The 26334-nt window shown below is 41.0% G+C and overlaps 1 protein-coding gene across 9 annotated transcripts in view; it reads right to left on the reverse strand.

Moving 5' to 3' along the window:
* Positions 1-26334, reverse strand: part of SMAD2 (SMAD family member 2) — a 61060-nt gene that overhangs the window by 20284 nt on the left and 14442 nt on the right. For 6 of the 9 annotated variants that reach the window (XM_081096912.1, XM_081096909.1, XM_081096911.1 and 3 more), the window contains 2 exons: positions 12321-12609; positions 644-837 (listed from right to left, as the gene is read on the reverse strand). In XM_081096912.1, the coding sequence (XP_080953038.1) occupies positions 644-837; positions 12321-12556 (430 nt within the window). In that variant the 5' untranslated portion in view covers positions 12557-12609. Of the gene's footprint in view, positions 1-643; positions 838-1862; positions 1953-12320; positions 12610-26334 lie in introns of all 9 variants that reach the window. The other 3 variants (XM_081096906.1, XM_081096908.1, XM_081096907.1) reach the window with 1 other exon arrangement.

The raw sequence follows: 26334 nt of genomic DNA on the forward strand, positions 1-26334 counted from the left end.
TTATACAAGTTATAATTTCTGATTATGATTTTAACTTACCATATAGTTCACAATAATTTCCAAGACCCAATTTATCTTGTACTTTTCAATACTAGGTGATCCTGGTAATATTATATTACCATGAAAAGTTAAAAAATCCCCATTAGAAAGGTTGCAAAAAGATTTGTAAAATCAAATTTTCTAAAAATACAGCTATAGTCTTAAAACGTTTCAAGTTCACAGCTAAGTAAAGGTAAGTCTTTCTATATGAGTTTTACTAAATTGCTTAGATAGGAATAACGTCATTGAAATTCCTTAACAACAACAACAAAAAAAACCCAGAGAGAAAAATGACTGAAAACAGTTAATGCAGCAGACAGGTAAACAAATTCATCAGCTTATTTCTAAGCAGACTGGAATTTCCTATACTTCGATGTGAACTAATATGCTATTCCAAGAAACCATCTTTTCCACTAAGTTATATTTTCGATAAAATATTTTTTTAATTGTAAAGTATTTTTAATGACCACCAAATAATATACTGAATTTAAGGTAATTTATTAGAATCCTACACCAAAATTTTCCTGGGTCAACTAGATATAATGAACACCCAATATACTTAAGTTCAAGCATTTAATTTTTTTAAAAAACCTACTTTTCCTACCTGGTGTCTCAACTCTCTGGTAGTGGTAAGGGTTTACACATACTTCATCCTTTTTAAGATTAAAAGCATATTCGCAGTTTTCAATTGCTTTGAGTTCATGATGACTATGAAGATCAGGCCAGCGCCATAATCGGCAATATATAACGTGTGGCAGTCCTTTCCGATGAGATACCTGAAGACGACCATCAAGAGACCTATTGGGAAGCAAGGGGAAAAGAAAGGTGGGAGCTTTAAAAAAACAGAAATAGTCAAATGGACTAAATTAGTACAATAAAAGCATAAAGAAAAAAATGACAGACATTCAGTTAGTTTTAGTGAATACAAGGAAGAAAAATGTACTGAATAATATACTGAATTTAAGGTATTTTATGGATCTGATATAAAAGAAAGCAGCAGCTCTAGCAGATGTTACTTAAAACATGTTACACAAATGACTTCAGTGTCAGTGAATGGATAACCATTTGGGAAAACTAGATTTTAAGTGTATTATATAGTTACACTTGAAAAACTTAGTCAACTTTTATCTTTAATAAATCAAACTGTTATTTAGGGATTCTTTTAGGGGCATTAATTCTGTAGGTGACTGAATTATCAAAAAAGGAACTACTGTGAAGAATGGCAAATACCAACAATGATATAAAACTTACTCAAACTAATGTAACTCATTACCCAATTGTGATTGTATTGAGTATAGGGAGGTATTATTTCTATAGCTCACACATAAATGCAGATGGTGATGAGTATGATGAGATGAAATGGACAAATACCAATATGTTTAAAAAGAGAATGAGGTGATTAAAAAAAGATAACATAAAAAAACAAGTTAGCCTTGTGTTGTGTTCAGTAATCAACTATGTACTTATTAGTATACAGATGAGATTAGTATACAAGAAATGTAGCAAACCTGGTTATGTATCTATTTAAAAATTAGGCCAACAACAGATCTCAAACTGAAATGAGAATATAGTTATCAGAGTTTCTATTCTTTAGGGGATTCAATAATTTAAAGATTCAAAATTAGAATTTCATTGATCAAAACTTCAACTGAAACATTTAATAATACTTTTAATATCGGCAAGCAGGTATTTTAAATGCTATGCCTTATTTTACATTAGGGTAACATCCTAGGCAAAATTATATTAAGCAACCCCACTATAGGTCTTCCAAATACCCCCCGCCCACAAGATTGCTAGGATTTGACAGAGGGCAGAATATTCACCTGGTTTGTTCAGAGAAGCTGTAAAGGCCTGTTGTATCCCACTGATCTATCGTATTTGGTGTACTCAGTCCCCAAATTTCAGAGCAAGTGCTGTGCATAAATTGAAAAACAAAAAATTGATGTGAACATGGAAGCATGGTTATTCAAAATACCATGATGTAAAACATGAAAAATGTACAGAATACTTCCTTCACTGAGAAAATATACATTGCTTCATGTTTTCACAGGCATTTAGTACTGATTTCTATATTTTCTATATGAAGGAAGCCAATAAAATGGAACATGTGACTCCAGATAAGTTATGATTATGTTTTTAAAATGTGAACACCAATGCTCTCTAGCTTAATGAAATCATACCTATAATGTCCTTTTCAATTTCCTCTACTCACAACAAAAGATCTAATACCTTCTAATACCTATGTCATTAGCCTTACTAACAGTGCTTCATTTTATAATCCAGTTTTTAAAAAAACTTATGTAAACACAAATGTCAACTCATATTTTAAATACAGGAAAAATTCCAATTAAAACAGACATATATCTACAGTTAAAGATTTTCAAGTTATTTGAAATACTTATATATTCAGTTTTACAGAAATTATTGGTCTTTTATCACAACAAAGGACAAGGAAATAGATTTTGAAATCATTCTAATGTAGCATACCATCTTAAAAATTTTAAGAAATTTCTGTAAGGACTGAAGATATGTGAAAGCACCAAATTCTTAAAAGATAGTATAAATATGAAAACTTTGTTGTATCTAGTTTTTTGTTGTTGTTTTTTAATCAGTATACCCGAAAGCCATAGAGCAAAAAGAGCTCAAAATTTTTCTCCCACATTCCTTTTCAGAACCTGGGCAGCCTAGAGATAATTTTTCCTGTTTCCCCTGTTACTACTGCATTTCACAGTAACTTCTCCTCCAGGGGAGAAGGGAAGAAGAGGACCTTAAAAGCTGTCTAGCACGAACTCTTAACCACCAAGTTGTCTCAGGTCCTAAGTTTTACTTTAAAAAATTAGAGTCAAAAAAGGTAATTAAATTCCAGATGTACACACTACTAATGAACACTTCAAAGGCAATGTGAAAAGTGCTGTCTTCCTGTGGCTGGGCAGCACACATCCATCACGTGGGGTGCTGGGCCTCTTGCATAACCACTGGGATGCAGAAACATCTCATGCCATGCTTTGGGGCTACAGTAACTGTAATTCTAGACAGTTTAAGAAAATGTATTTTTGGACACTGTCCAGCACCTTGAGATATTTTAAAGATTCTCTGGGTTCTTAGGCTGCAGACATCTATCTTTCATTTCCCAAGCTGCAAGTCAGAAAAAGCCCAAAACCTGGAAGATAATTTAGACCTTTTCTTCCCCCGACCCCTAAATGTGTACTGACTAAAAAAAGGTAAAATAAATGGTTCTTTTATTTAAGATAGTTGTCAAATAGCTACTGGAACAATATAGCACCATGTAGTTTAAATTACAATAAAAGCAACTAAAGTCTAGAGTCTTATGAATCTAAATTTAAACCTCAGAAGGAACAGGATACAACTTACTCTTCTTTCTTGGACAATAATTCAAGAAAGGTAATTAACAAAAGATCAGACCAAGGGGCTATTCTGCTCTTATGAAGACCAGGCTGAACATTTCACTCCAATAACTCTGGGACTGACACATGAACCAGAATCTAAAAGGGCATGAAGAGCTAAAGTTGTGCTTTATTCAAGCTTTGTTAAAAACATGCAATCAGTGTAGAGGCAAACAGACCTAAATCCCAACTTTAACTCTGATACTTTGCAAATGCCATCATAGGGTATTAAGCCTCAATTCTATCCACTTTTATATCTCTCTCACAAAATTGGGAAGTTTATTTAAAAATAAATTTACTTCTAGTTAGTAAAATTTTTGCTTGGTTATATAGGAAAAAATATTTTTAAAACGAATTAATTTATAATAAAATATACAAAACACCTAGAAATAATGTTAACTATAAATGTGTCAAAACTACAAAAGTAACATTTTAATTATCAAAGAACACAAAAGTAAACTGAACAAAGAAAAATACATTTTCCTACAAAGGCAACACCATATGGACATCAATTCTGCCCAATTTATATATTCAATGCAATCTAAATTACATGTTAATAAGTTTTTAACCCAGACAAAATTATTCCAAAAATAACATACCAAAATAAACAAGAATGACCAGGAAAACTCTGACAAAGAAGAATAGAGACTGGCCCTACCAAATTCTGAAACGCATTAAATGCTCAATAATGAAAGCACTATGCAATTAGCAAAAGAATACACAAGTAAAACAGAAAAGAAGTTCTGCCTTTGAGTATAGCCTTTATTAGGCAAAACTTCCTTTGGATAAAAAGGATAGCCTCTGAACGTAATAAAATCAACTATTTGAAAATATAATAAAATCAACTACCTGAAAATAGTTGATACCAAAAACAAATAAAAATGGAAATCAACCTTTGTAAGAGAGAAAACATATTGGATGAGAACTGCATTTGTGGCTTTGTACAACCAGTGGCACCCACAGTCTAAGCTAGGCAGTGTAATTAGACCTTAAGCAGAAAACTGTGTTTTACTGACCAGCAGAATTAGACAAGGGAATTGGAAGGGGGCTGGAAAAAGAACAGGAAAATCCTGTAAGGAAGGAGCAAAAGGAGGAAAAACATCAATATATGTATGAACACTGCCCAAATCCTTGTTGACGCCTAAATTACACATGCAGGAGAGAAGGTGGGAGACTGCTGAGAACTACCACTTGGAAGTCCGAAAGAACTCAGCTGAGATTTAAACTGTTACTTACATCAGAGGCAAACAATCTGGACAGTGAGGCCACCCAAAACTATCAACACTCTTCAGAGGAAGATAACAGAATTTAGAGTCTCTACAATGTTCTGTCCCCAAAATCCACTATAAAACCACAAATTACTAAACATGTCAAGAAATAGGAAAATGTTACCACTTAGTCAAAAGAGAAAAGAGCCAACAGAAACAGACCCCCACCATGAACTATCAGACAAGGTTTTACAGTAACTATTATGAATATGTTCAAGGACTTAATGAAGAGATGGGAATCTCAGCTGAGTAATAGGATCTATAAAATGAATCAAATGGGAATTCCAGAACTGAAAATTAAAATAATCAGAACTAAAGAATTACCCTGTTGGAAGAAAGAAGAGATAGTGACTTTAAAGATGGATCAATAGAAATTACCTAACTAAAAAAAAAACAAATTAAAAAGACTGTATAAAAAAATAAACAGTCTCAGTAACTTGCAGTCCCAGAAAGAGGGTAAGCAAGAACAGACCAGAAAAAAATATTTAAAATAATAATAGCTGTAACAGTTTACAAGTATGTTCACGTTAGAGTCTCACGCAAAGTCCTGCAGTTATCATCCTATCCAATAAAATAGAAACATGGTAATTGGCGTACGACCGCTACCCTTCCCATTGGCTAATAAGGGCGAGATGCAAATTAACTGCCAGCCAAGATGGCGGCTGGCAGCCAGGCAGCTTAAACTGAACATGAGGCTTGCTTGCTTCAGTGACGGAGGACTGCAACGTTCCCCGCCTGCCTTGCCGGCCTCTGAGCTTGCAGTTTAAAAAGCATTGTAACAAATATAGAAGCTAACAAAACCCCAGAAACGAGCTTTCAGAGAGCTGTGATCTCAGAGCTGGAGTTGATACAGAGTTTCGATTATAGAATCGAAACAAACCAGATACCTGTTTTCAGCAGCTGAGGCCTCAGAGCTGGAGCCAAGCTAAAGCTGGCCCAGAATAAAAAAAAGAAAAAGAAAAAAAGGAGCAGTTGGGAGCTTCAGTCCCAGCCTGAAAACAACCTTCAGCCCCTCACCCAGACAGGCCAGGCACCCCAGTGGGGGCCCCCACCCTGAAGGGTGTGTGACCAACTGCAAACAGCCATCATCCCCTCACCCAGGCTGGCCAGGCACCCCAGTGGGGACCCCCACCCTGATTCAGGACACCCTTCAGGGCAAACCAGCCAGCCCTACCCATGCACCAGGCCTCTATCCTATATAGTAAAAGGGTAATATGCCTCCCAGCACCGGGATCAGCGGAGCCGCGAGGCCTCCCGGCACCGGGAGCAGCGGAGCTGTGAGGCCTCCCAGCACCAGGATCAGCGGAGCTGAGAGGCCTCCCGGCACCGGGATCAGCGTGACAGGGGGCAGCGCCCAAACCCCCTGATCGCCCTGCGGCTCTGTGTGTGACAGGGGGCGGGGCCACAACCTCCCTATCCGCCCTGCTCTGTTCGTGACAGGGGAAGGCACCCCAACCCCCTGATCAGCCCTGCTCTGTGCCTGATAGGGGGGAACTCCCCAACCTCCTGATCGCCCTGCGGCTTTGTGCATGACAGGGTGCGGCGCCCCAACCCCCCGATTGGCCCTGCTCTGTGTGTGACAGAGTGCGGCGCCCCAACCACCCCCCCCCCCACGGGCCCTGCTCTTTGTGTGACAGGGTAGAGCCATAACCTCCCCAATGGCCCTGCCCTGAGTGTGAGAGTGGCGGTGCCCCAACTCCCCTATTGGCCTTACTATGTGAGTGATAGGGGGGAGCTCCTCAACGCCCTAATGGGCCCTGCTCTGTGCATGACAGGGGGCAGTGCCCCAACCCCTGATGGGCCCTGCTCTGTGAGTGACAGGGGGGAGCTCCCCAACCCCCTGATCGACCCTGTTCTGTGCATGACAGGGGGCGGCGCCCCAACTCCCCAATCGGCCCTGCTCTGAGCCTGACCAGGGGCTGCACCTAGGGATTGGGCCTGCACTCTGCCACCCGGGAGCAGGCCTAAGCCAGCAGGGCGTTATCTCCCGAGGGGTCCCAGACTGCAAGAGGGCACAGGCCGGGCTGAGGGACCCCCCTCCCCCCCGAGTGAACAAATTTTTCTGCACCGAGCCTCTAGTCCTATATAATAAAAGGCTAATATGCAAATTGACCAAACAGAGGAACGGCTGGTCGCTATGACGTGCACTGACCACCAGGGGGCAGACACACAAAACAGGAGCTTCCCCCTGGTGGTCAGTGCGCTCCTTCAGGGGGAGCACTGCCTAGCCAGAAGCCCTGAGCCAGGCTCACGGCTGGTGAGCGCAGTGGCAGTGGCGGGAGTTTCTCCTGCCTCTGCGGCAGTGCTAAGGATGCCCAACTGTCAGCTTAGGCCCACTCCCTGTGGGAGCTAAATTGGGTCTAAGCGATCAGTCGGACATCCCCAAGGGGTCCCAGACTGTGAGAGGGTACAGGCCGGGCTGAGGGAACCCCCTGAGTGCACGAATTTCGTGCACCAAGTCTCTAGTCATATATAATAAGAGAGGGATATGCTAATTAGCCTGGATATGCTAATCAGTCATGACCAGTATGCAAATTGACCATCACTCAAGCACACAAGATGGCCACCACAAGATGGCCAACAGGGGAGGGCAATTGGGGGAACCAGGCCTGCAGGGGAGGGCAGTTGGGGGGTGGGGGGGATCAGGCCTGCAGGGGAGGGCAGTTGGGGGCGATCGGGCTGGCAGGGGAACAGTTAGGCGTCGATCAGGCTGGCAGGGAGCGGTTAGGGAGTGATAAGGTTGGCAGGCAGAAGCGGTTAGGGGCAATCAGGTAGGCAGGCAGGTGAGTGGTTGGGAGCCAGCAGTCCTGGATTGTGAGGGGGCAGTCGGACATCCCTCGAGGGGTCCCAGATTGGAGAGGGTGCAGGCTCAGCTGACACCCCCCCCCCCCAGTGCATGAATTTCATGCACCGGGACTCTAGTATGTATAGAACATAACTTCTTAAAGGCAGATTATCCCCTATCAACTCTGTAACTTTCTTGCTTACATAGACTGAATTAAAAAAAAAAAATTCTGGTTGGAATAGCTATTAAAATTATCAGGATACTAATATGCCAAAGAAGTCTGTATGGCCTACAGTGTATTAATTAATCATGGACTAACCAGATGGCTTGGTAGTAAACCTGGCAAAAATCCATACAGAATTTCCCTAGTATCACTTTTACAATATCAGTAAAATTAACATATTAAAGCTTTTTTTCAGCTAATAAACTGACTTGAAGTTAAAACTGAAGTTAAAACTTTAAATCTAGTGTACAATTTACCAACTATTACATGCATGGTATTTTACACACACATCTACATTAACATTTTGCACTTTGGTTCAAACAGACATTATGTTTGTTAATTGACATTCTTTCTGTATTAAGTACATGTATATGTATTCATGTACTTGTTATCGGGATATGAAAAAGAAGCAATGAGAAGAACTAAGTTAAAGAAAGTAACACTGGCTTTGAAGGCTCATACCATAGAATCATATAAATCATTTAAAAAGTACCCCTGTTCCTGCCATATTTGCATGATTTAATACAGCAATTATGTCTTAGTAATTTATTATTTTTCATGACCTTCTAGCCTAAAGAGTATATTTCTTCTACAAATCAAAAGGAGCAAGAATCTAGGTTGTCATGTGGAAAGATTATAAAGCATCTGAACACTGAGTAAAATGAAAGGGGCTAATACATTAACAGAACGGTACACACAAAGCAACTTCATTTGAGTCTTCGGATCTGTATTACTGATGTATTCATGAAATATGAACATCTACAAAGTAATCTGTAACTACTCATCCATAATTATTTCTACTTACAACAAAACAGTACTTTCATTTTAGATATGACTAAATAATTCAGAAATCAAGAGCTGATCATGATAATAAAAGGAAATCTCTATAATTACATGTCCCATATCTATGTCTGTGTACTTCCTCACCACTATACAGCTGAAGGATGGGGAATGGAAAACAAGAATATGCCTACCTTCAGATAGTTTTTTTACCTTCCATCACCAAGAAAGAAGCTTTGGGCACAACCCTGTCCTTAACAAATTAGCAAAGATAGAAGTAAACAATTAAATTTTCATTGGCTACAGGAAACTTACCTCAAAATTTCCAAACTTATTTTAAGCATTTGTTATGTACCTGGAACCATTCAAAGTGCTTTACATGTATTATGTGATTCATACATCAACCTAAAGTGAATTAACAAGACTGCTATTTTCAAGTAAAGAAATAAAATAACTCAGTCACAGAACTATTGAGGTAAGAGCCAGGATTTATATCTGGCTGGCTTAAGAGCCTACATTTTTCAAGGTACACTTCTGCAAAATGATGGCTTAAATTTCAAACTTGTATAGGAGAATGTAATGACTATTATTTTATTATCCTTGATACTCTGACATTTGGTATTAAGAGAGATTGCTCCTCTCACGGCTAACTTCTAGAGAGAGCAAACTCTTTTTTGATAAGTTTTGTAAAACCTTGAGATATTTTATTAACAACTTACTTGCAATTTTAAGTAAATAAGCTTACATTAAATCCATTTGCCATCATATTTTAAACAATTTTGTTTAAACTATGGTTTGGATTTATCCATAATATACCTTTTTCACCCCATTCCCTACCCTTTACAGTCTACAATTATCTTTTAAGACATTTTGTAGTTAAGAAATCACTAATCATCTAACATAATATAACTATTGTACTACTGAAAACAAAGCAAACTTTATAAAAATATATGGCACCAAACTATAGTGTAAGAAGCTTAAATTTTTTGACAGACACAAGCAATATTAACAAATCTACATTTCTACTATATAAAAGTAACACAAAGTTAGACAAGTTAAGTTTCTAAGTTTCAAGGAACTTTTGATGGTAAAACACAAGATAACGTAAAGGACAACCACCACTTTCCTTTCATAGAGTTAAAGGGTAGAAAAATACCTTTTAATGATGACGTAGCCTAGAATATGAAAAAGTCTCTAAAAGGCTACAAAAAGGAGAATAGAAAGTAAGGGAGATCTAAGTTGGCCTCCACAGTTTAAATACCCATGTCTGTGAATTTTCATCAGTAGGTTGCTACTTACTATGCTTTCTTAAAAGACAGGATTGCATAGCCTTACTCTCAGGCTCTTCTCTGTCAATAATCTCTCAGCAAAGGCAATTTGAGCCTTAGGTGAAGCTGGGCAAAATATGGCTCCATGCCTTCTGGATCACATCCCTTTGATGAGGGAGACAACATACTCTTAACTGCCTCCACTCTTGACAGCCTCACAACCATTTTCCTCACTGCAGCCAGATGCTACACTTAAAATTAATCTAATTTCTGAGTCTTCTTTACCTAAGACTCTTCAATGAATCCACCCTCACCCAACCATATTCAGCTGCAGTGTAAACTCCTCAACCCAGTGTAGTTCCTTATACTCCCAGGACACAAACTAACTTACAACCCTTCACCAGCCCTTCCCTACCACCACACTCTCAATACCACAGTGCTACTCTGGATGAATTGGGATTCTTCCAACGGATTTCCTCCCTTACATCCATCAAAATTCAATCCAGGCACCAATCTTCCTCCAGAAGAAAACTTTCCACAAGCCACAAAGTAGGCAAAGTTCCCCTCCCTTAGACATAGCTCCCTGAGCAAACATCTTTCATAACACCTACTGCACAAAATTATCTTTTTTTTTTTTGTATTTTTAAAGTATGTCTCCCTTAACAGAAAGTGGCTCAAGTGTAGAAATTATATTTTAACTCCAATGAGGAAGAGCCTATCATATATGTAGTGGCTATTTGAAAAATGTTTACTGAATTGAAATGCTGGATGCTACACAATGAAAACTTAACAAACATAGCTTGACTTATTCTTAGCCAATTCATTAGCAAGTCCTATCAGTTGTAATTCCAAAATACATGCCAAATTCATTCACTTCACATATGCTCAGCCACCGCGCCAGTCCAGCCTGCTGAATCTCATTTAGATTCCTATAATAGCCTCCTAATTTCTCTGCTTCCAGACCCACCACTCATTTTAAAAGACACACACACACACACACACACACACACACACGCCACAATCCCCACCACCACCATGTCCCCAGCAGTCTTTGTAAAAGTATATGTAAAAAATCCTCTAAAAGTGGATTTAAATTTTAGAAATCCATTAAAATCCTTATATGCTTTCTATTAATTTTATTCTAAAATTCAAACTCCCACAGTGCCCTACAATGCCCTATATGATCTGACTCCTTCCAAGTTTTGTACTCATTCTGTATTACTACAACTCTATGGGGCTCCATTACAATAATTTTCCATCTCAGAGTCTTTACACCAGCTCTTCCCTCTGCCTAGAAGACACTATCCTCAGCTAGCTTGGTGCTTCTCAAAGCTTAGGTTAAAACATCACAATCCAATCCAAAGCGGCTTTTTTTATCCCTCAATCATTGTCTTTTTTGCACTCATTACCAAATTATATTTTCCACTTATTTATTGTATATATCAATTCCTCAAGAGGGCAGAAACTTGGTGTTTTGTTCATCACTGTATCTCCCTCCATGTGCCTAGAAAAAGTACCTTGCACACATCAGGTACTCATAAGCGTTTGTAAAACAAAAGAATAAAACAAGAAAAATGACTCTTATTTAAGATATACATGAAACAAGGTAAAAAGAAATGAATAAATAATCTACCAAAAAAGAAGGAAACATTCTACTCTTAGTATTTGCAAGTAGATAAGCTGGGTGTTACTGGATCTATTATCAACAAGCACCCAGAGTGTATTTCCAAAAGCTCATTGAAAACATGTCAAGTGGAATGGTTTCATGTGCTATACCCATATGCCAGCCCATGTGCATGACACGGCAAACAATCCTTTTATGCAGACACTCCCAAAAGCCCTGTAATGTACATAAAAAGGAATGAAACACTTAAAAAACATCTACTACATTCTTTAAAAAACAAACAGTATTTCTCACAGTGGTACTTATCTATAAATTATTAAATTGACACTAAAACTTGACCTCTTACTAGATAAGTAATGGGTCCTTTCAATACAAGAGGTAGGTCTTCAAGACATGTCTAACATCTAAGAAGCTGCCTTACATACTGTACTCTTTTAGAAGTAACACTACAACTCAAACAAAATAATACATAAAATTCAACACAATGGTAGTAAATGGTAGTAGCCTCTTTCAACTCCTTTCTGAGTGAAGTTTTAACCAAGGGGGAAGAAATGTGTCTAGCAGTACCGCACCAAAGATAGAAAAGCACTGAATCTTTACTCAAATGTCATTCAATCACAGAAATTAGATAAAACCCATGGAAGCATTTAGGCAACAAAGGCAAATGAAGACAGTGAAGATAAAACTTAATATAATGGAAGTATTTTATTTTGCTTGATTAAACCTCACTGTTCAAGAAAATGACTTGTAAAATAAGTCTAAAGAGTACAACAAAATTAATACAACAGACTAAAAAATAGCTGTCCTATTCTAGTAATTACTATTTACAGGTGACTTGAAAGTAACAAAATTTCAATAATTCTCCTTCAGATTCCTTTAAGCAATTTTCAACAGGATGACCATCAAATTTCTGATCTGACAACACTTACCTTGGTATGGTGACACATTTAGTATTACAATTTTGAGTGGTGATAGCTTTCTCAAGCTCATCTAATCGTCCTGTTTTTTTTAGCTTCTTCACCAAACTTTTAACTGCTTTCTCACACCACTTTTCTTCCTGTCCATTCTGCTCTCCTCCACCTGCTCCTCCGGATCCACCAGCTGATTTCTTCCATCCCAGCAGTCTCTTCACAACTGGTGGAGTGAATGGCAAGATGGACGACATATTCTTACTAAAGGCAGCAATCCACACTAAGGAAATAGCCTTCCTTTTCTAACCTAGAAAAAATATGGAAAAGGCATTTAGAGGGGAACTTTAAAATCAAGTAATTACTTCAACATGGTATCAAAAGCAAATTACAAAATGAGAAATTCAAATTACTACTTTCACAACAGATTTTTCAGAAGTTCTCTTCTTCACCCATTAAAATATCTTAACTAATTTTTTAAAATTATGGAAATAGACCCTTTTACAAAAGACACAATGTTATAAGTGAGTAAATATAATAATTTTACAAATAAAATATTTATCAATACTAGACCAGTTAATCACTATTAATACTATATTAGCTTTTAATAGTGTCAATAATCAAAATACTTTCACCAAAAGAAAAGCTTTTTCTCACTTTTTAGAACTTCAATCTAATTTTCAAAACATTTCACAGAAATATTTTTTAAAAATATACAAGCCCACTCTCCCCAAAGTTTTGAATTTTCATAACTGACTTGGTATCATGAAACAAAATCTAAAGTTATAAGAAGGGAAAGTGTAAAATATATAATAAGAATCCTATATAATAAAACACTAATATGCAAAATGACCGAATGGCAGAACGACCGGTTGCTACGATGCGCACTGACCACCAGGGGGCAGACGCTCACCGCAGGAGCTGCCCCTGGTGGTCAATACACTCCCACAGGGGGCACGCAGCTCAGCCAGAAGCTGGGCTCATGGCTGGTGAGCACAGTGGCAGTAGCCTCTCCTGCCTATGAGGCAGTGCTAAGGAGCCACGAGCATGGCTTCTGGCTGAGCAGCGCTCCCATAGGGAGCGCAGCAGCGGTAGCAGGAGCCTCTTCCACTTCTGCAGCAGCGCTAAAGGACCCCTCGGGGGATGTCCGCCTGCCGGCTTAGGCCCACTCCCTGCCGAGGGGTCCTAGACTGCATGAGGGTGCATGCCAGGCTGAGGGACCCCCTGACCCCCAGTGCACAATTGCCGTGCACCAGGCCTCTAGTAAAGAAAGAAAGGTAGACAGAGAAATAAAGAAAAGGTTTGGGACCTGGCCTGTGTGGTTCAGTGGTTGAGTATCAACCTATGAACTAGGAGGTCACGGTTCCATTCCCAGTCAGTGCACATGCCCTGGGTTGCAGGCTTGATCTCCAGTAGGGGGCGTGCAGGAGGCAGCCGATCAATGATTCTCTCTCATCATTGATGTTTCTATCGCTCCCTCTTTGGTTCACTTTTACATCCCTTGAGAAGATTTTTAATTAAGCTTCTTTTAAAAAATATATTTTCATTTTTAAGTAATAATGTGCATAGTGAGTATAGTCAAATATAATTGCTCTTCTCACACCAAGATACAATTTTTTAAAATCTTAAAACTTTTATTTAATCTTGCTATTTATAACTCAGTATAGTAGTCTCCCTAACCACCCCACTCCAACCCCTCAGACCCAATCTGCAGTTTCACTTTCCAGGACTTCAGTTACCCACAGTCAACAGTAATACAAAATTATTAGATACATGATTCCAGAAATAAACAATTCATAAATTTTAGGTTGCATGCCATTCTCAGTAGTGTGAGGAAATCTAGCACTGTCCCACTCTATCCCACCCAGGATGTGAATCATCCCTCTCTCCAGAATATCCACAATGAATACTGGCCCACCCCCTGGTCACTTAATAGCTATCTAGGTTATTAGATCGGCTATCAGAAAGAGTGAAAGAGAAAGATAAAGAAACCACATTCACATAACTTTTATTATAACATATTGTTATAATTGTTCTATTTGATTACTTGTTATTATTGTTAATCTCTTACTATGTCTAATTTATAAACTTTATCGTAAGTATTAAGTATGTATAATAGGGGAAGGTAGTACGTACACACACACACACACACACACACACACACACACGAGGCCCGATGCACAAAATTCGTGCAAGGGGCTCAGCTTCATCTGGAAGGTCATCTGGACGGTAGTTCTGCTGTTCGGTGTAATCAGCATATTAGCTCTTTATTATATAGGATGGAGAGAGAGAGAGAGAGAGAGAGAGAGAGAGAGAGAGAGAGAGAGAGAGAGGGAGGGAGGGAAAGAAAGAGAAAGAGAGTTCAGTACTACCTGTGGTTTCAGGCATCCACTGGGGTGGTGGTGGGGGGGGTGTCTTAGAATGTATTCCCAATGAATGAGGGGGGGATTACTGTAATAGACTTATAATGGTATCCTTTAAAATATCAAGTTTAGGTATTATCTGTTCATTTTTCAGTGGAAAATGAGGATTTACACCACAACCACTCACATTCCTCCAATCTTTAAGATAATTAACTCCCAATTGTAGTTCTGTGCCTGATGAGATTAGCAGTAAACTACTACTTAATCATATTTCCCTTTTTGTACAACTCTTTTCCCCCTTGAGTTAATTACCTTAGTTTTTTATTGCTTAGTTTTCTATGTACCTACCACAATTTTTTCCCATACTCTTCACCAGCCCCTCAGTTAAATTTTAATGCTGATGACTTTAATTTCAAAGAGACAAGATCACTGACCACTTGAGGACAGAACTGAAAAGTTAAGATTTGAGATGGAAAATATTCAGAAACCTAGTTCTGAGAAATACTATAGAAAATCAACTGAAATAAATGTTATCAGGTATTTACCAAACTACACATTAAAAAGTAGTCGATGATGCCCTGGTTCAGTGGTTCTCAACTTTCTGGCCCTTTAAATACAGTTCCTCATGTTGTGACCCAACCATAAAAAATTATTTTTGTTGCTACTTCATAACTGTACTGTTGCTACTGTTATGAATCATCATGTAAATATCTGATATGCAGGGTGGTCTTAGGCGACCCCTGTGAAAGGGTCATTCGACCGCCAAAGGGGTCGCGACCCACAGGTTGAGAACTGCTGCCCTAGTTGGTTTGGCTTAGTGGATAGAGCGTCGGCCTACGGACCAAAGGGTCCCAGGTTCGATCCCAGTCAAGGGCACATACCTTGGTTGCAGGCTCCTCTGGCCCTGGCCCTGGTCAGAGGCAACTAATCAATGTGTTTTCTCTCACATTGATGTTTTTCTGTCTTTCCCACTAACCCTAATAAAATCAATGGAAAAATATTCTCAGGTGAGGTTTAACAAAAAAACAACAAAACGAAAATATCCATGAGAGGAGTTCCATTCCTAATCAGGTTATAGAAAAATTACAATAGACCATCACTTTCACCCTAATAATCAAAACAAGCCAGATAAGCTACAAAATCATAGTTTTTCTGAACCCATCAGAGAGCTAAGGATGCAAAAGTGGAATTAACTGACAGAAGAGAGGCACACAGGTGGTCTCTTTCCTGATGGAGGGGCTCAGGAGGAATAGTTCCACCATAAGAGAAACAAGCCTACCTTTAATAAATCTTAATAGTAACATGTAGGCTGACAAGACATATTAGAATTCCACAGATTTCACAGAGCAAATCACTCATTCCCACAGGTCTTCACCAAAGTGCTTAAAAATATGACCAAGATTGAGGGACAGAGCTGGAAAGCTGAGAGAAACTCTAAGAAGCTTATCATCTCCTTCAAATGCAATAAATCTGTCCTCTGATGGGAGAAGTATGGGATGGGCAAAAGTGAAAACAAAAAATCATTCCAAAAAGAACCATTTCCACCCAGATCCTCTGCACATTCCCAGGGCAGGGAGGTTTGCTGAGAGGAAACCCTGAAAGACATTACTGGTAGAGAGGTAGGTTATCACGATGGACACAAAAAAGCCTGGGGCAGGGCTAAAGAGTACAAAGAACTCCAGAATGACCAAAGAACAGACAGCTAGGCTGTAAAGCAGAGAAAATGCCCAAAGGTCCCAAAGCTGATGGCTCAGATATAAAGCACAAAGAAATAACTGAAATTACAATCAGACAACAAATCTTGCAGAAAGTGAAAAGCCCTAATCCTGCTCTCAAAGCACTTAAAAGAAATCTAACTAAAGTTTCAAAAAAGCCCAGAACTAGCTCCACTATTCATCTTATTGACTTAGCCCCACTATCAGGCTAATATTAGAAACTAGAAGCCCGGTGCATGAAATTTATGCAAGATGCAGTCCCTAGGCCTGGCCGGTGATTGAAGTGCGAGCATCTGGTGTGGATGGGCAGGTCCCAGCTGACCTCTGGGCCCTGGGCAGCACCTGGGCCCCCGGACACCCCCTTCCACCTGAGTCACAGTGCCCGAGTCCCCACACAGAGATGCGGTGAGCACGACCCGACGCCATGGGCCAGGGAGTAGCATGGGCCTTTGGGCCGCCCAGAGGCGCTGCATGGAAGCTGGGTGGGCAGTGCACTCTCTCCCAACCGGCCAGACAGACCGGCTCCTGCGTGAACTCACGGGGAGCCTGACCGGCCCCTGCAATCCTGGCAGTTGTGGGCTGGCTCACCCAGAAGATACCCCGCGGGTGCAGGGTGGGCTCCTCACTGCCGCCCGGCACCTGAGCACAGGGGCTTCCCCGGCGCACGAGCCCTGGCGTCCCAGGGGGAAGGTAGCAGGGGGAGTGAGAGTAAGCTCAGCAGACACCAGCATTCTCACCACATCTCTGTTCCTATCATCCTCACCCGACAAGAGATCTCAGAGTGTCCCTGACCCTCGCCAAATTCCACACCGCCCCCTGGTGGTCAGCGCACATCATAGTGAGCGGTTGAACTCCAGGACTCCCGGTGGAACAACCACCTGAGGGGACAATTTGCATATTAGGCTTTTATTATATAGGATGATGGCCCATTTTCTGGAAGTAAATAACATTTACTTCAATCTGTACTATTTTTATACAAATATTCAGCACACAATCAATTACAAGACAGAGAATAGCAAACCACAGTCAAAAGATGAAATTATATGTGAGTATGCAATTATAAAACTCACAAAACTCAACATTTTATCAAATGTAAATTACAATTTTAAAAAAGTATCAGAACAAATACATTAAAAAGTTCCATAATTTAAATGGATTTCTTTAAGAATTTCTCAAACCTTCAAAATGCCAATGCATACTGTAAATTTCAGAAGAGAGGAGGTTGTAGTTGACTAAAGGTGGAAGCCTAGCGGCATCTGCCCACAACTTGCAGGTAGCCTCTGCAGGCATACTTACACAAATGTTGGGAAACAGGGCCTAGGGAGCTATGGGAAATATTTACAATTATTTGACATGTTATCCAATCACAAACTATTGTGGGACACTGGTGGTAAGGCTGCTGTACTAGAGATATACATTTTCTTTTTCTTTCTTTTTTTTTAAAATATATTTTATTGATTTTTTACAGAGAAGAAGGGAGAGGGATAGAAAGTTAGAAACATCGATGAGAGAGAAACATCAATCAGCTGCCTCCTGCACACTCCCCACTGGGGATGTGCCCGCAACCAAGGTACATGCCCTTGACCAGAATCAAACCTGGGACCCTTGAGTCCGCAAGCCGATGCTCTATCCACTGAGCCAAACCGGTTAGGGCGAGCTATACATTTTCTTAAAAAAGAATTTTAAGTATAATTCTCAAAAAAGGACTTTGAATTCTTAGAGGACCACAACAATTACAATTTGACAGCAGCACTGTTATCTAGTGTTAGACTATAATGCACATGAATAAGCTCCATATACACACACACACATATATATATGCTAGAAATATACAGAAATATGCTAATTAACCAGGACGCTGTAACGGGTCGACCGGACAGGAAGTTGAGCGCGCATGGGGGCGAGGCAGCAGGGGCCTCCGCGCACCTACGCTGGGGGAGGGCCTGATCAGCAGTGGCCAGGGCTGCTTCAAGGGCTGGAGAGGGAGGCAGGGCCAGACCGGAGGGTGGGCAGAGCAGCGCGATTTCGAATTGCGCGCTGGGCTCCTAGTCCAATATAATAAGAGCCTAATATGTAAATTGTCCCTTTGACCAGGAGTTCGACCACTCACTATGATGTGCGCTGACCACGATGGGCCAGCACGGAACATGGCAGGTGTCGGCGATGTTGCGCTGCCAGCTCCAATGGGCCCCAACAAGAGTGGGACCTTGGTGGGTTGATGGAGCAGGTGAGCAGGTGGCGTCAGGCCAAGGTGAGTGTGAGTGGGGCCTGATCTCCCCGCCGACTGCCCTGCAGACAGCGAACAGCAGCAGTAGCGGGGGGTGGAGCCACCACCCAGCTCCCAGGCACTGAGGAAGCCAGGCAGGGGTCTGATGAATCAGGTGGAGGGGGGCGCATCTAGGGGCCCAGAGGTCAGCTGGGACCTGCCCTTCCACGCCAACGCTCTGGCTTCGATCGCCAGTGAGGCCTAAGGACCTGTGCAAGAATTTCATGCACTGTGCCTCCAGTAGTATATAAAACTACAACTTGACAAAATAAAGCAACCAAAAAATTCCATGAAATACATGTAATAATCCACTGAAGCAAATACTTAGGACTACCAAGAAGCAAAAGGTATACTTGGCTACCTTTGGTCTCTGCTAAATTTCTACTGTCACAAATCATACTGTGCAAGAAGCAAGCCAGCTATATAAACCTCAATACCATGTGACACAGACTTATCCAAGCACAGAGAACATGCTGATGAATTCAACCTTTGGAAGGGAGAGGTATTGCAAAAGTGACACCAGAGCAAAAGTCTGAAGAAAGAAAGAATACACAAGGCAGAAAGTTAATTTTTTAGGGACAAGGAAATGTTTTGAATATGAAATATAAGAAAGTAATGTGGTAGGAGATAGGGGAGAGGAAAGCTAGTCCGATGAAAAAGCTGAATACAGAAGTTAGAGCTAATGATAGGACTGTTCATTATTTTAGAGAAAATTCACATTGTTACTGAGCAACTGGATATGGGCAGTTTAGGGAAAAGGAGGACTCAAAGCTAATTGCTGCTAACTAATGTAACTGAGCAGTATGTAATGGTACACTAATCACTATTTGGAACACAGAAAGAAAAGCAAACCTGAAGGATACGGTTACAGCATCAGTATTATACATGCTTTGATATAAGCGTTCATGTTCATCACATGGCCAGAAAGCAGAGACTCAGAAGAGAGGGTGGTCAGTGCACAAATAAAAGTGTGTGCCCAAGCAAGGCAGAGACTAGTCCTGCAGAAAAGCAGAGCATCCAGTCTCCAAGCTTGGTTTGGAACAACTCTCTGGGTCCTGTTGCAGGCCCACACCAATCTTATCCTTAGAACAAAACTCTGAACTACATGAAGGATCTCTATTCCTTGTGAAAAACTGATCATGACAAGGACAATATAAGAATCATTTTATGTAAAAGTGTCTATCTTTTACTCAATCTATTCATGAGAATTCAGCCTAAGAAATGAATAAAAATTAAACCTTTGTATAACCAGAAAAAATGAAAAAAAGGGATTCCCAGTGCTAGACTCTGAGTTAACAGATTCTCTGTTACACTTTTGTTAGGAGAATGTTTCTGACGGGTTGAGATATATTCTTGGGGATCTAATTTTTCTATAAAACCTTTTAAATTATTTTTCTTGCCCTAACTGGTTTGGCTCAGTGGATAGAGCGTCAGCCTGGGGACTGAAGGATCCCAGGTTCGATTCCGGTCAAGGGCATGTACCTTGGTTGCAGGCACATCCCCAGGAGGGGGTGTGTAGGAGGCAGCTGATCAATGTTTCTCTCTCATAGATGTTTCAAACTCTTTATCCCTCTCCCTTCCACTCTGTAAAAAATCAATAAAATATATTTTTTTTAAATAAATTATTTTTCTTTATGGAAATAAAAACATGAAAAGTTTAAGGCTATTCTGGGTCATTTGAATGACCTCATGACCTATAACTGTCACATGATTTGTGTCCCATGCCTTAGAAGAGCAGTTATAACCACTTTGAAACTATGTGATCACTTAAAGTTAGCAGCCTTAAGTTATGTCTTAGTAAGCATGGCTGCCTGACATCTGGCTAATTATCTCTGGAGAATTTTTAAATTATGCAATAAAATAATATTTTTCAGTAATGCTGATAATGCTTTTTTATCAATTGAGCATTTTAAATATCTAAGGATGTTTAACCAATAGTTTTGAAATGTAAACAGATTGAATTTAGGCTTTTACAAGGAATCAATGTCAATATGTTCTAAGATGAAGACAAAATGAAATAAGAAAACTAAATTTATGATCAAGTTGTTGAAATGTGAACGAGTCATTTACAGACTATACAGATTTCCTTCACTAGTGTGGCAGCAAGCTCTGTACTGAAGTTAGAATTTTTTTTCAACATCTGCAAGAATTGAAAAATAAGTTCAGATACTAATTCTGTTCCTAATTCTAGCACTAAGTGATACTTAGATAATTCAGGTTTCAATAGAATAGAAGACTTTATCTTTACAGCTAAAGAAGAAAGCTTATCAAGTGATACCTTAGTAAAATTGGGATTATAAGATTACTCACTGGAAAGTTTCAGTTAAGTAAGAGGTCTGATTATCCTGAACTAGCAGTTAAAACATTCAAGTTATTAATAATTGTGTAAGTTTTACAATTAGCATTCTCTATGGTTTATTAAACTATAGTTCATATTCTTTGCAAAGTCATCAACTGTGCTTTCCTTTACTTACTGTTTTTATTCTGATACTAGTGGCCCGGTGCACGGATTCATGCACATTGAAAGGAAATTAATTAGAAGAAATAACATGATATAACAACAAAAAAGACATGATATAAAAACAACATTAATAAAAACAATCACTGATAAATGTATTAAACTTATTCTAATATCTCCCTATATACCACATTAAGAGTAAAAACACTTTTAGAGTGCTTAACTAATTTCCCTTGTGATGAAGTATTTACAACTTTAATATCACACAGTCTTTGAACTCGAGAGAAAGCAACATATAACTGACCATGTCCGAAAATGGGTTCAGGTAGGAATATCCCTACTGTCTAGACTGACACCAACGAGAACTTTATATGCATCGCGCATGTGCAAGTCAACCTTTATTATTAAATTGCCAGTGCGCGTCATATGTACCAGCCGGTCGGTTGGTTGGTCGGATGGTCATACAGTCGGTCACGTAGCCTTTTATATATATAGACTAGAGGCGTGGTGCACAAAAATTTGTGCACTCGGGGGGGAGGGGAGTCCCTCAGCCTGGCCTGTGCCCTCTCGCAGTCTGGGACCCCTCAGGAGATAACGCCCTGCTGGCTTAGGCCTGCTACCCGGGTGGCAGAGGGCAGGCCCAATCCCTAGGTGCAACCCCTGGTCGGGCTCAGAGCAGGGCCGATTGGGGAGATGGGGTGCCGCCCCGTCATGCACAGAGCAGGGTGGATTGAGAGGTTGCGATGCCACCCTCAGTCACGCTCAGGGTAGGGCCAATTGGGGGGATGGGGCACTGCCCCCTGTCACACTCAAGGCAGGGTCGATAGGGAAGTTGCGGCGCCACCCCGTCAAGCACAGAGCAGGGCCAATCAGGGGGTTGGGGCGCTGCCCCCCGTCACGCACAGAGCAGGGCCCATCAGGTGGTTGAGGAGCTTCCCTGTCACTCACAGAGTAGGGCCGATAGGGGAGTTGGGGCACCGCCCCCTGTCACACACAGAGCAGGGAGGATCAGGGGGTTAGGGCGCCGCCACTGTCACACTCAGGGCAGGGCCGATGGGGAGGTTATGGCTCTACCCCATCACACACAGAGCAGGGCCCGTGGGGTGGGGGTTGGGGCGCCGCGCTCTATCACCCACAGAGCAGGGTCGATCAGGGGGCTGGGGCGCTGCCACACTCACACTCAGGGCAGGGCCGATGGGAAGGTATGGCTCTACCCCGTCACACACAGAGCAGGGCCAATCAGGGGGTTGGGGCGCTGCCCCGTCACACACAGAGCAGGGCCGATCAGGGGGTTGGGGTGCCGCATCCTGTCACACACAGAGACGCAGGGCGATCAGGGGTTTGGGGAGCTCCCCCCTATCAGGCACAGAGCAGGGCTGATCAGGGGGTTGGGGCACCTTCCCCTGTCATGAACAGAGCAGGGCGGATAGGGAGGTTGTGGCCCTGCCCCGCCACACACAGAGCCGCAGGGCGATCAGGGGGTTTGGACGCTGCCCCGTCACACTAATCCCGGTGCCGGAAGGCCTCATGGCTCCACTGATCCCGGTGCTGGGAGGCATATTACCCTTTTACTATATAGGATAGAGGCCTGGTGCACGGGTGGGGGCCGGCTGGTTTGCCCTGAAGGGTGTCCTGGATCAGGGTGGGGGTCCCCACGGGGGTGCCTGGCCAGCCTGGGTGAGGGGATGATGGCTGTTTGCAGCTGGTCACACACCCTTCAGGGTGGGGGTCCCCACTGGGGTGCCTGGCCAGTCTGGGTGAGGGGCTGAGGGCTGTTTTCAGGCTGGCGGGTGACTGAAGCTCCCAACCGCTCCTTTTTTCTTTTTTATTCTGGGCCCGCTTTAGCTTTGAGGCTTGGCTCCAGCTCTTAGGCCTCCGCTGCTGAAAGCAGGTTTCTGGCCTTTGTTTATCTTCTGTATTTGAAACAATGTTGCGATCCTGCTGGCTGAAGCCCGACGGACTAAAGCAGGTTTCTGGGGTTTTGTTTAGCTCCTATATTTGTAAAATAGTTGCTTAGAGTTGCAGCTCAGAGGCCTGCAGCACAGGCAGGGAACGTTGGAGTCCTCCGTCACTGAAGCAAGCAAGCCTCATGTTCGCTTCCAGCTGCCTGGCTGCCGGCACCATCTTGGCTGGCAGTTAATTTGCATATTGCCCTGATTAGCCAATGGGAAGGGTAGCGGTCGTACGCTAATTACCATGTGTTTCTCTTTTATTAGATAGAACTAGAGGCCCAGTGCATGAAAATTCATGCACTGGGGCGGGGGGCGGGGGGGGCGCGCGCGTCCCTTAGCCTGGCCTGCCTCCTCTCACAGTCTGGGAGCTCTCAGGGGATGTCCTACTGATGGATTAAGTCACAGTCTGGCCTTTCTCTGCGGGAGCCGACCAGGCTGATCAGGGGAAGGTGCTGCCCCCATTACCCCGCTGCTGCGAGGCCTGAGCCCCGGGCTTCGCAGCTGCTGTGGCTTTGTCCGAATGGACATCTGGAAGACGTCTGCCCTAATTAGCATATTACCCTTTTATTAGTATAGATTATATATATAGATAAACCCTATCACTGCATATGTATTTCAAAAAAATCTCCAAATCTTTGGAATATTTATTTTACTTTGTCTTTTAGAACACAATTTTATATTTTAACCATGGTATTTATTTTATGATACAACTTAGCTTCTTTTCAAAGAAATCCCTTTCTGCACCCAACTACAGTAGGAAACATATACTAAATGCTAACTATGACACAGTCTAAGAGTCAGGTAAGCATTAACTCATTTAATTCTCATCGGAATCCAGTGAAATAGGTACCATCTATAATAATAAAAGCATAATATGCTAATTAGACCCGACATCCTTCCGAATGACCTTCTGGATGAGGGAAGCCCGGTCCCAGGTGCCTGCTGGCAGCTGGAGGGAAGCCCGGATCCCGGGTGCCAGAAGGAAGCTGGTGCAGGCAGCTGGGAGAAGGCAGGCCTACTCTTGCACAAATTTCATGCATCGGGCCTCTAGTTAATTATAAATGAGGAATCTGAGGCATGAAAAAGTACCCTGTTATAAAGATACTAGAGGCCCGGTGCACAAAATTCATGCACAGGTAGGGTTTTAGGCCTGGCCAGTGATCAGGGCCGATCAGGTTCCCTGCCTCCAGGCCTCCCTGCCTCCTCCTTCCCTCACTCACTCAGTGCCCCGCCACCCCCGCTGGTCACCCACCATGTTCCACGCTGCCCCCTGGTGGTCACCGCACATCATAGCAAGCGATGGAACTCCTGGTCTCCCGGTCGAACTCCCAAGGGGACAATTTGCATATTAGTCTTGTGTTATATAGGATTCCTCCTATGTATTCTCACAGACATTTTAGTTTTATTTTTCACATTTCGGTTTCCAACATATCAGGAATTTGTTTTTATTTAAGGGGCGAGATAGCAATCTAAACATCTCCTGTAAGGACAGACTATTTTATCAGCACTTAAATAATTTACCTTTTCTTTAATAATTCATAATGCCACTCCTGTCACATATCAAATCCCTGTAAAATAAATACCTGATTGGGGGCTTTATAGTCTGTTCACTGCTGTACTTGTTCATACCTATAATATCACAGAATTTTAGTCATTGCTTCTCAAGAGTATTAATATTTGCAGAGTGAGCCCCTTTCCTTTCTTCTCAAATTTATGTTGGTTATTTTAAGTTTAGCTTTTCAAATCCCACCAAATTTAGGATTTTTAAAAAATATATTTGTAATGATTTCAGAGAATATCTTTAATGTGCTCAAATTTATCAATTTAAATTTGAGCACATCAATTTAAAATCTTAAATGATATATACATGTGTACCTTCTTTAAAAATCTTCCATATGCTGTCATCTTTCAAAAGTTATAAAGTCTAAAGTTCTCTTTCACATCTGCAATTTATTTTTGTGTGGTGCAAGGCAGGTATCTTCTCCTCCCCAGCAAAGATAATAAACTGAATCTTTTCCCCTACTGATTACAATGCTATTTGTGTTTCTGAGCTCGGCCGCCCTCCCCCCAATTAGTCTATATCTGAGGCAAATAGTATGGCTTAACTACTAAAGCTACAGAATATATCTTCCTACCTGATAAAGTAAATTCTCTTTCACCTGCTGGGATTTTAATTGGAATGGCACTGAATTTACAAACAAGTGGAGGAAAACTGACAGATTTATGGTAATGTGCCTTCTAGTCATAAACACAAGTACATCTTTTATAATTTGAATTATACGTGTCTTATTTTCTCCACTCAGGTCCCACACATGTTTTTGTTTTATTTCTTCCTAGGGATTTTGTAGTTTGGGCTGCCATTTTAAACGGTGAGTTGTTTGTTTGTTTTTAATGTTTGCTGCTGATACATACACATGCCTTGGTTTTACATATTAACTTTTTTAATCAACTTCATTGATGCACAGTTATCTATGAACTAGGAAGTGGCCCTCACCAGAAACCAAATCTGCTGGCATCTTGAACTTCCCAGCCTCCAGATGTTAAGTATATAATTCAATGAGTATTAATAAATGTATACCTCCATATATCCATTGTTCCAATCAAAACAGAATAATTCCACCATCTCAGAAAGTTTCCTTGTGCCCCTCACAGTCAATCTACTTTCCTACCCCAGGCAATTACTGATCTGACTTCCATCAAGGTAATTTTACCTGTTCTAGAAATTCATATAATTGAATGATATTACATGTACTCTTCTGTGCCCCCCTTTTTTTTAACCATCACCCTCATATTTATAGTTTCTAAGAATTTTGGTCAAAAATATACGGAATTTTATCATGTCTTTTTTCCTTTGCCCAGCTAGGGTTTTCACTTGGATTTTGCTTTTTTCTTTTTGGTTTTTTACTTAACTTTATTTTGGTGGTGCTATGAATTTAAGTTTTTAAATTATAATCTAGTCAAGATTCTCATATGGGTTTTTTTTTTCCCCTTTGTTGTGTTAATGTGATGAGCTTCATTTACAGGTTTTCTAACATTTAATCATCTTTACATTCTTGAGGTAACCCTTATTAGTCATGATATTTTTTTTAACAAATACTAACATTTTATTACCTAAAATTTTTATTGCCATCTGAGATGTGGACTATACATTCTCCCTTCTCATAATACCCTTGTCCCGTTGGAGGTATCAAGATTACAGTAGACTTGCAAAATGATTTTTTTCTATAATATTTTGTATTCTGATTGGAATTACCGACTCATGTTCTGTAGAATTTGGCCAT

Source organism: Myotis nattereri (assembly GCF_964212035.1).
Source record: "Myotis nattereri genome assembly, chromosome: 8".
Classification (NCBI taxonomy): domain Eukaryota; kingdom Metazoa; phylum Chordata; class Mammalia; order Chiroptera; family Vespertilionidae; genus Myotis; species Myotis nattereri.